This window comes from Crassostrea angulata, chromosome 2 (assembly GCF_025612915.1).
Source record: "Crassostrea angulata isolate pt1a10 chromosome 2, ASM2561291v2, whole genome shotgun sequence".
NCBI lineage: Eukaryota > Metazoa > Mollusca > Bivalvia > Ostreida > Ostreidae > Magallana > Magallana angulata.
Window position 1 is genome coordinate 56,083,943 of NC_069112.1, and position 12,178 is coordinate 56,096,120.

A 12,178-nucleotide genomic window follows, 5' to 3' on the forward strand; every position below is an offset into this window, starting at 1 on the left:
ATTCGTGTTTTGATAAGTGGAATTGATTTAAATCATTATTTCAAACATTTTCTCTTCTATGATGTCTAACAAAATATTTCTACTTCTCTAGTTATATTGCGTCAAAGTTTAAGTATTTTGGCCCCTAAAAATCCCTAATTACGTAATAAATGGGAGTGGTAATAATTTTTTCTAATAGATATTGGTACGATCAATAACTTTGCTTCTATAAAGCATTACAAAATCTTTATCGTTTTTAAGTTATTTGTAATAGAGTTTAAGAGTGCCTTGGCCCCTGATTAAAGGGGCCAGCCCCTTTTTGTTGATTTCTTTGAAAAGGTGTTAAGAATACTAACAATTTTTGTTCTTACACCTATTTAAAATTGTTGATCATTTTTGAGATACAAATGATTGAATATTTTAGGGGCCAGCCCTCTAGATCCTTAATGGGGACAGACATTCGTGTTTTGATAAGTGGAATCGATTTAAATCAATAACTCAAACATTTTTTCTTCTATGATGTCTTCCAAAATATTTCTACTTCTCTAGTTATATTGCGTCAAAGTTTAAGTATTTTGGCCCCTAAAAATCCCTAGTTACGTAATAAATGGGCGAGGTAATAATTTTTTCTAATAGATATTAGTACGATCAACAACTTTGCTTCTATAATACATTACAAAATCTTAATCGTTTTTAAGTTATTTGTAATAGAGTTTACGAGTGTTTTGGCCCCTAAATAAAGGGGCCAGCCCCTTTTTCTTGATTTTGTTGGAAAGAACTTTTCATTCTCTACCTCTTTTGTTATATATGTCTTATCAAAATATCAACTGATAAAAAGATATAAATCAAAACGTGTGAAAATTTTGAATGAAAATTCGTACCCAATTTTCCTGCCCAGGCGAGCTCCAAGAAATGGCGCAACAGGCATTAAACAACTACATGCTGCACAACTCCAAACTATCGTCTACCTTTCCTGAAAATTTGATATTTATATCTCTTATGGTTTCCGAGTTTATAGCTGCACAAAATGGGTCGTCAAAAATTACAAAATGGCCGACAATTCGGTACCGGAAGTGACTACGAAAAAATTAAGAAAAATGTATTAAGTTTAAATCACGCCCTATCATCTGTGAAAAAATGGTTGAGATCGGTCGAATAGATTCCGAGAAATCGCGTGCACAAAATTTGGAAAAAAATAATAATAATAATAAATAATAATAATAATAAGAAGAAACAGTACGAAAACAATAAGGTCTTCCGTTGGAAACGGAAGACCTTAATAAAAAGAAACAGTACGAAAACAATAGGGTCTTCCGTTGGAAACGGAAGACCTTAATAATAATAAGAAACAGTACGAAAACAATAAGGTCTTCCGTTGGAAACGGAAGACCTTAATAACTAGATACGATCTCGTTACGAGTAACGAGTAGGTCTTCCGTTCAATTTTTAAACGATACGATTAAAATATCAATGAAAATTTAGAATTCCCCTCTTAACCACTCCCTCTCAGATAATGCATACCATTGTCAATATCCCTTGAAATGCTTAACAAAAAGTTTTGCTTTTTCACATTCAGCACATTTAAGGTTTAAGATTTTAGCCCCCTAAAATCTCTAATTACGTCATCAATTGGTTTGGAAATGAGTTTCACAAACTGATATTGTTACGACCAACAACTTTGTTTCTATAATGCATTACAAAATCTTGATCGTTTTTAAGATATGTGTTATAGACTTAACGAGTGTCTTGGCCCCTAATTTAAGGGGCCAGCTCTTTTTTTCTTGAGCTCATTCAAAAGGTCCAACGACTACTAACATTTTTTATTCTTACAATTATCTTAAATTGTTGTTCATTTTTTAGATACAAATGATTGAATCTTTTAGGGACCAGACCTCTAAATCCTTAATGGGGACAAACATTGGTGTTTTGATTAATAGAATCGATTAAATTTATCAATGCAAACATTTCCTCTTCTACGATGCTTAACAAAATATGTCTCCTTTTCTAGATATATTGCGTCAAAGTTTAAGTACTTTGGCCCCTAAAAATCCCTTTTTACGTAATAAATGGGCGTGGCAATGATTTTTCCTGATATATATTGTTACGATCAACAACTTTGCTTCTATAATGCATTACAAAATCTTTATCGTTTTTAAGTTATTTGTAATAGAGTTTACGAGTGTGTTGGCCCCTAAATAAAGGGGCCAGCCCCTTTTTCTTGATTTTGTTGGAAAGAACTTTTGATTCTCTACCTCTTTTGTTATATATGTCTTTGAAAAATATTAACTGATAAAAAGATATAAATCAAAACGTTTGAAAATTTTGAATGAAAATTCGTACCCAATTTTCGTGCCCAGGCGAGCTCCAAGAAATGGCGCAACAAGCATTAAACAACTACATGCTGCACAACTTCAAACTATCGTCTACCTATCCTGAAAATTTCATATTCATATCTCTTATGGTTTCCGAGTTTATAGCTGCACAAAATGAGTCGTCAAAAATTACAAAATGGCCGACAATTCGGTACCGGAAGTGACTACGAAAAAATTAAGAAAAATGTATTAAGTTTAGATCACGCCCTAACATCTGTGAAAAAATGGTTGAGATCGGTCGAATAGATTCCGAGAAATCGTGTGCACAAAATTTGGAAAAAAAAATAATAATAATAACTAGATCTCGTTACGAGTAACGAGTAGGTCTTCCGTCCGATTTTGTTTTCATATGATACGATGAAATATCGATATTCTCTGCCAAATCTGCGATCTTGGTGAATCTAGGTTTTTTGTCTCGAGACCGAAAACGGACGAACAAAAGAGGTTTATGAAAATAAAAGCTAGGGTTTTTTATACATATGTTTAGTGTACACTACTGTTAATCATAGCAGATGAAACACCAAAGATAATCAGTTAAACTTGTGAAAAAAAATGAATTGTTTGAACTCTTCTGGTGAGTACCGGAAGTGACGGTTGACAAAAGAAAACCCGTTAAATATATCTTCAATCGATTGTCTATCATTTATAAAAGTTTGTGTCTCAATCACTTACAGTGACTGAAATCTCGCTGGTATCAATTTTGTAAAAAAGGCTCAGTACCAAAGATATTTGAAATCTTGCTTGTTTTCAAGTTATCTGTAATATTGTTAACGAGTGTCTTGGCTCCTCATTAAAGGGGCCAGCCCCTTTTTCTTGAGTTCAATCGAAAGTTCTCACGAATACTAACATTTTTTGTTCTTACACCCATCTAAAATTGTTGTTCATTTTTGAGATACAAATGATTGAATATTTTAGGGGCCAGCCCTATAGATCCTTTATGGGGACAGACTTTGGAGTTTTGATTAGTGGAATTGATTAGAATCATCAATGCAAACATTTTCTTTTCTACATTGCCTAACAAAATATGTCTCCTTCTCTAGATATATTGCATCAAAGTTTAAGTACTTTGGCCCCTTAAAATCCCTAATTACGTCATATATGGGTGGGAAAATGATTTTACCTGATAAATATTGCTACAATCAACAACTTTGCCTCTATATTGCATTACAAAAATTTGATCGTTTTTAAGTTATTTGCAATAGAGTTTACGAGTGTCTTGGCCCCTAATTTAAGGGGCCAGCCCCTTTTTCTTGATTTTGTTGGAAAGAACGTTTAATTATCTACTATTTTTGTTATATATGTCTTAACAAAATATCAACTGATAAAAAGATACAGATGAAAACGTATGAAGAATTTGAAAGAAAATTCGTACCCAATTTTCGTGCCTAGGCGTGCTCCAAAAAATGGCGCCACTGGCGTAAAACAAAATAATAGTGCACAACTTCAGACTATAGACTACCTATCCTGAAAATTTCATAGTCATATCTCTGATAGTTTCTGAGATCAGCTCTGCACAAAATAGGTCGTAAAAATGTACAAAATGGCCGATAAATCGGTACCGGAAGTGCCGACAGGAAAAATCTCAAAAACGTATAAAGTTTACATCAAGACTCATCTTCTCTGAAAAAATGGTCGAAATCGGTCGAATAGTTTTCGAGAAATCTCGTGCACAAAATTTGTGGAAGAAAATAATAATAACTAGATACGATCTCGTTACGAGTAACGAGGAGGTCTTCCGTTCAATTTTTTAAACGATACCATTAAAATATCAATGAAATTTCAGAATTTCCACTCATCCTCTCCCATTCAGATAATGTATACGATTGTCAATATCCTTTCAAATGCTTAATAAAGTAACAAAGTAACAACAACTTTGCTTCTATAATGCATTACAAAATCTTTATTGTTTTGAAATTATTTGTTATAGATTTTAAGAGTGCCTTGGCCCATATTTTTAAAGGGCCAGCCCCTTTTTCTTGACTTCTTTGAAAAGGTATTAGAAATACAAACATTTTTTGTTCTTACAATCATTTAAAATTGTTGATCATTTTTGAGATATTTATAATTGAATATTTTAGGGACCAGTCCTCTAGATCCTTAATGGGAAAAGAAATTCGTGTTTTGATATGTGGAATCGATTTAAATCATAAATTCAAACATTTTCTCTTTTATGATGTCTAACAAAATATTTCTTCTTTTCTAGTTATATTGCGTCAAAGTTTAAGTACTTTGGCTCATAAAGATCCCTAATTACGCAATAAATGGGCGTGGCCATATTTTTTTCTAATAGATATTGGTACGATCAACAACTTTGCTTCTATAATGCATTACAAAATCTTTATCATTTTTAAGTTATTTGTAAAAGAGTTTACGACTGTCTTGGCCCCTAATTTAAAGGGCCAGCCCCTTTTTCTTGATTTCTTTCAAAAGGTCTTAAAAATACAAACATTTTTTTGTTCTTACACCAATCTAAAATTGTTGATCATTTTTGAGATACAAATGATTGAATATTTTAGGGGCCAGCCCTCTAGATCCTTAATGGGGACAGAAATTCGTGTTTTGATATGTGGAATCGATTTAAATCATTAATTCAAACATTTTCTCTTCTATGATGTCTAACAAAATATGTCTACTTCTCTAGCCATATTGCGTCAAAGTTTAAGTACTTTGGCCCCTAAAAATCCCTAATTACGTAATAAATGGGCGTGGCAATAGTTTTTTTCTAATAGATATTGGTACGATCAACAACTTTGCTTCTATAATGCATCACAAAATCTTTATCATTTTTAAGTTATTTGTAAAAGAGTTTACGAACGTCTTGGCCCCTAAATTAAGGGGCCAGCCCCTTTTTCTTGATTTTGTTGGTAAGAACTTTTTATTATCTACTACTTTTGTTATATATGTCTTAACAAAATATCAACTGATAAAAAGATACAGAACAAAACCTATGAAAATTTTGAATGAAAATTCGTACCCAAATATCGTGCCTCAGTGAGCTCTAAGGAATATAGCCACTGACATAAAATTTAATAGGGCCTAACTTCAAGCTTTACTCTACATATCCTGAAAGTTTCAAACTCATATCTCTAATAGTTTCTGAGATCATCTCTGCACAAAATAGGTCGTAAAAATTACAAAATCGGCCGTAAATCGGTACCGGAAGTGACGACGTCAAAAACTTTAAAAACATATAAAATTCAAGTCACGTTCCATCATCTGTGAAAAAATGATTGAAATCGGTTGAATGGTTTGCGAGAAATCGCGTGCACAAAATTTGGAAAAAAATAATAATAATAATAATAAGAAACAGTACGAAAACAATAAGGTCTTCCGTTGGAAACGGAAGACCTTAATAATAACTAGATACGACCTCGTTACGAGTAACGAGTAGGTCTTCCGTCCGTTTTTTTTTTTTAGATAAAATGATACCATGAGATATCGATACAATTTCATAATTACCCCCCCCCCCCCAAAAAAAAATAATTGAAGATAAAGAATAAAAACCCTAATTACGTCAGACATGGGCCTGACGATGACTCTTTCAAACCGATAATGTAGAGATCAACAACTTTGATTTTTATAATGCATAACAAAATATTTATCGTTTTCAAGTTATTCGTAATAGAATTTACGAGTCTCTTGGTCCCTAATTAAAGGGGCCAGCCCATTTTTCTTGATTTTATTGGATAGAACTTTTGATTCTCTACTACTTTTGTTCTATATGTCTTGTCAAAATATCAACTGATAAAAAGATACTGATCAAAACATATGGAAATTTTGATTCGAAATCTGTACCCCATTTTTGTGCCTAAGCGAACTCCAAGGAATAGCGCCACTGGTGCAAAACAACTAAATAGTGCACAACTTCAAACCATGCTCTACCTATCCTGAAAATTTCAAAGTCATATCTCTTATAGTTTCTGAGATCAACTCTGCACAAAATTGGTCGTAAAAAATTACAAAATCGACCGTTAATCCGGACCGGAAGTGACGACGACAACAAATTCTAAAACATATAAAATTTAGATAATTTCCAATCATCTGTGAAAAAATTGTACAGATCGGTTGAGTAGTTTTCGAGAAATCGCGTGCACAAAATTTGGAAAAAAAAATAATAATAAACAGTACGAAAACAATAAGGTCTTCCGTTGGAAACGGAAGACCTTAATAAGAAATCGTACGAAAACTATAAGGTCTTCCGTTGGAAACGGAAGACCTTAAAAAGAAACAGTACGAAAACAATAAGGTCTTCCGCTGGAAACGGAAGACCTTAATAAGAAACAGTACGAAAACAATAAGGTCTTCCGCTGGAAACGGAAGACCTTAATAAGAAATCGTACGAAAACTATAAGGTCTTCCGTTGGAAACGGAAGACCTTAATTTCAGACCGAAATGGTCGATTATATATGGAATTCAAGGTTGCATATACTGAGGATCACTTATTCCAAAATATGTCTTATGTTACGTACAATCTTTGTATTCAACCTAAATATACGCGTGAGCAACCATATTGACAACCAAAAAAAGAACACCAACAAACAAACAAATCTATTCAAATTTAAATGAATAATAACCAAGGACAGACATGTTATAGTAAACTCAATTCCAAAGAATACCATTTTGGAACAATATTTGGTGAGATTATAATTCTGTTCTTAAAGTGTTGTTAAAGAATGTCTTTTAAATGCGCCTTTTAGTGATATACTTTTCCTTTCCTGTTGAATGCTAATTACACACTAGTTAGGCTGGGAAAAATATCACTGATGGTTAAATTAGCCCATTTAGCCCGTATAAACCATTCAATAAAGCATTGCGCATTTTACATAACCAACTCTTAGTGTTTTCGTTTCTAAAATTAAAGAAATTCAGCTTACATGTGAGTTACTCTGGGTGTTTATCAGTCTGATACAAAGTAAATGGCTGGTTATTACATTAATTTAAGTTTCTACAACTTGTTAAAGTCTTTTGACGTACGACAGTCTCTTTGTGCTTTAAATGTCACTTAAAATCGTAAACGATCAGAAGCAAATGCAGGCATGGTAAAAGTTATAAGCATGAACAATAAAAATCATTTCACGATATTTACATTTTGCATTATACATTTCACTGAATGTAGAATATATGTAGAATGTAGAATATAGCCAATTTTTGGATGTTGTTCAAAGATTTATTAATTATGAAGACAAATCTGAAAATTTGTATTACACAAGTAACACAGAATCGACACAGATGACAAGACAATTGTACATAAACACACATATGCAACGCATTTTATACAATTTAGAACTTTAATTCATTATATTTATTCTTAAGGGGCAAACAGACCTAATACTTATAGCATATCCCTATACAAAATGTAACCTGACCCGTTCAAGGGCTAGGCGGAGAGTTCCAGTCATGTGTACGAATTTGGCGGGGAAGGGTGATGAATTAATCATGTGACCCAATCTTGCCAGTACCTTCGTTAAAGATTTTAATCTCTCGTGCATAAACAATCACTCTACACATGTATACAAACCCAACGCTTAACGCCAGTGCAATAATTAAATGCAGAAATATCGTTATATACATGTAAATGGTTACCTATACGTAAGTACTTTTGATAACAGTAATTCCTTTTAAAAAGTCAATTTCATTAAAGTAAATCATTACAAGGAATTGGTGTGTTCTTACGTTTTACCTGATAAAATCTATGTACGGTTTTGTCAGTAATTTAAACAACAATCGCAAGAATGAAAAAAAATAATTATTTATAAATCGCACATTAAAGTTAGCTTACAATTAAAAATCAAATTCGAATTTATTGTTGTTGATCAGGGTAATGCATACCAAGATATACACTGTATACCAATTTTTATTCGCGATAACTTTATTATGCGATTAACTGCCGCAAAACCAATTCGTTAGTTATATTTTAGTAAATAAATGGCATAAAAACGACTAATGTTTGCGACTTAGCCGTATTGAGATCAACGTTGCAATGAAAAACAACCGACAAAGACTGGTTCATGGCGAGAAATATTGGCGGTGACGAGGCTTTCGTTAACACCGAGAAAATTTCTCATTTGTGAATAAAACTTGGTTTACATTCATTAAATTACTATTTCCCATTGAAAAGCAACATTGGTCGTAAGTTCATTACCATACAACTATAACTTAAATGTCAGAAAAAAGATATTGAAAACCTCTTTCTATATCATTGTTAATTCTTTTTTTTTCTTTTTTTTACAGAAAGTTTAATTTTTTGAATGATACATAACGATACATGTAAAATATGTAACATGTAAAGTTAAAAAAAATTTTTCATTACAAAGTTATCAACAAACATTTCGATTACAGGTAACTTACCTTGATCACACATTTGACCTTTGTACCCTGCCTCGCACCCCTGTAAGCAAGTTCCAATTACGTGGTCACATTGCGCTCTATTTAAACAATTCCCACAATTCTTTTGGCACCCATCTCCGTATTTTCTATTGTCACATTCTATGGTAAAAATAATTCAAAAGGTAGCGTGAACAGTTTGGAATTTGAAACGAAGACGCATGTAATGTATTTATACAGTATTGCATGCATTTTTGAGGCTCATTATAGCTTTATTAAAATCAAGGAGAGAAAATTGTAGGGAGATAAACGCAAAATGTTTGAATAAAAATAGTTTGAACGTTCCTTTACTTGAAAAGTGCTGATATAATCCTGAGCTATGCATTTATTTGTTTGTCGTAACTAAACATATGCACTGATTAAAGAAAATATTTATGTGAAGTACAATACAAAAGCATTGACTATAAAAACGATGACAATATATTGCAAAGAAATTAAAAAAAATATGCTGATTTCCTTGATGATGGTGATGATAGAATGATGATGATGATGATGATGATGATGATGATGATGATGATGATGATGATGATGATGATGATGATGATGATGATGATAATGATGATGATGATGATGATGATGATGCTGACAATGATGATAATGATGACGATGACTGATGCATGTATATGAGAACCCTTAAAAATGATAATAATAATTGAACATAACAACTAACTTAGAAGACATTTTCAGAGACTTTAATTTTAAATGAGTACCCAATTCACACTGGTGTCCTTTGTATCCAGGTTTACATCCCCCCTGACAGGTGCCCGTCTCGATGTGACAGAATCCACAGTTGACGTCAGGACAGGGAATGGTGCAATTAATACCATAAAAGCCAGGTGTAGGACATCCTACAAAAGTATGATTTCATATAAAGTAATGTTTGATTTGAGTAATCACAGGGTATGAGTAAAGATGAATAGTTCTCTGAATTAAAAACAACAGTTATGTTTGTATTTTAATTATCGACCGAATATATTGGCAAGGGGAAGCTTTTTTGACACTTTTCTCATATCAAGGTCACAATGAGTATGCTATTGAAATTTTTGATAAGCAAACACGTCAATTTTTTTTTTATATATTAATCAACTGCTTTCGCGGGGGTGTTAAGGAAGCATATGGGCAATATGCCGTCTTATTTTGTCTGTTGTATTCAAAATCGTAAAATTAAATAATTATTTTGAATAAAATCAAAAACTTAGTATCATCCTTTAAAATAGATGTCAGTGCAATAAAATTGGGTAGTACATTACTGCCACATTGGTGCATTATCACGTGACAACTATAAATACCTTACGTATATTCCTTAACATAAAATGAGATAGAACAACACTACCCCGCGGTTTCCAAAATAAATTAAACATACCAAGTGAAGGCAAAACATCTCAGTTTAATCAAAACCGCTGCTAGAATCCTATGTTTTTCCTTATTAAAAAGTTATTCATCCAGTTCTCGTAAAACCTTCCCAACTTTTATAAAGTTTGCACGGAAAACGGCAAATTGCATTAAAACAACACACAACATGGGATTCTAGCAGCACTTTTCAATTTAAGCATTGATCAAACTAACGATACGTGTAAAATTTCACGTTCAACATACACGGGGTAGTGTTGTTCTAGTTGGATTTTTATATCGTAAACAACGACAGAGGAAGGCCTGGCCGAGAAATAAAAGCAAATTTACTTACCGTTTAGCGAATGATTGATAAAACTAACATCTCCCCCAGTATTCTTATGTCCAATTCTCAATAAATCACACCACAATACTTTATTAGAATTCTTAGATTAGTTATATTTTGAATATGTTTACAATGCTTTCCGATCAATTTCACACGACTTTCAACTTTTAGTCATGACGTCATCAATGTGTAAATCTACGTAATACAAACTAATCTCTGGCAAAAATTGTCTTTGAAGTATTTTTTATTTGTTTTTGGTCTACGTTTCGTTGCTTATATATTTGAATATGTACATAATAACTAAGATTTGTGATTTCATGGAATTACATGTAACTCAGATTCCATATGCTTCCTTAACACCCCCGCGTTAGTATGTAAGTCAAATAAATAAAAAAAAGGATTATCAAAAGCATAAATGTATTTTAAAAAATTTGTGATAAAAGAGAACGCCTTTTTATTTTTTTTTCCAGAAAACCTCACACATTTCGAGTGTATTACTTGAGTTTAGGATAAAACTATTAGTGATAGAGGGGCAGATATTACAGACAAACTATAATACATTAAATTGTTTACCATATACTTCTACTTCACAGAGGTCGTTAAAGGCGTAAACAGAATAACCACTAGGATAGGTAACTCCTGGTAGTCTCTCGTTGTAGTAAATGACGTATTGACCATGTACAAAGCAGGTGGTGTTAAAGACAGCTGGTATCGTGCTTGGAGTGAAGTAGTTGTCTTTGTAGCAAAGCTTTCCCTCCGACTTGTTTGTTGTGTTTGAGACGTGTATAGAAAATCTTAGAAACCTCGACGTAAATCCGTTTGTTGCATCTAAAATAATCAACAGTATTTTATTTCAGTCATCGAGAATTTGGTCAATTCTCCATACTTTTCCATGGATAAAGATACATGTAACAAAATGAAATACTACGCTAATGTTACAGGTTTTCTAAAACACACAATCAACACATCGCCCTTGAGGATAACAATTCCATTGGTGTTCATGTTCTTTTATCTATAAATAATTTAATTTATCTGACGTTTTTAAAAACATACCCCAATATACATTGTCTGTCCTGTAATAGATCCTGATGTCGTGGATACTGCGGGTACTGGTCAGATTTACCCACCAGGTGGAGGTACGTTGATTTGTGGCTGATATTGAACATTGTCCTCCAATACCTCGCAGATCAGTTTTTAGTCCATCAACAGCATTGCTGGCATCAGTATTAACATTATAGTATGGGTACTCTTCATGAGCTGGTTTATTAAGTGCCAAGTTTTCTGTTGAATAAAAATTTAACCCAAGTAAATATGATTTACAGATTATATGATTATATAATTATTAGTTAAAAAAGATGCGCCGTTTTAAAATGTTTTGTGATTTTGTATTCTGCTTAAAATTATTCTAAATATGATATCTTCTTCCTTTACTAAAATTCTGCACTTGAGCCGGGCTTTCTAATCTCCATATTCGGGATTTTGATATTGTAAACCAAAAGATATACCATGAATATTTTTCACACGAAGTTGAATACATGACACATTCTGTATGAATACTATTGCATAACTAATGATGATCAGTTGGTTTCTTGAACCTTGGTTTTTGTTCTGTTTTGCAACCCTGTGTTAATTTATGATTACCTATGATTGGAACTATAGTAAACTATAACATGAAAACAATGTACATGTCAACTATTGACATATTTAGGCATTACTTGTTTACATTATTTATTTTAAAATTTTAAAATATGTTTCATTACTGGACGAA

The 12,178-nt window shown here is 32.4% G+C and overlaps 1 protein-coding gene across 1 annotated transcript in view; it reads right to left on the reverse strand.

Annotated features, from left to right (window-relative positions):
* Window positions 1–12,178, reverse strand: part of LOC128171555 (multiple epidermal growth factor-like domains protein 11) — a 59,725-nt gene that overhangs the window by 46,306 nt on the left and 1,241 nt on the right. The window contains exons 2-5 of the mRNA XM_052837343.1: window positions 11,464–11,691; window positions 10,984–11,238; window positions 9,446–9,583; window positions 8,700–8,837 (exon numbers count right to left, since the gene is read on the reverse strand). Coding sequence (XP_052693303.1) covers window positions 8,700–8,837; window positions 9,446–9,583; window positions 10,984–11,238; window positions 11,464–11,691 — 759 coding nt within the window. The remainder of the gene's footprint in view (window positions 1–8,699; window positions 8,838–9,445; window positions 9,584–10,983; window positions 11,239–11,463; window positions 11,692–12,178) is intronic.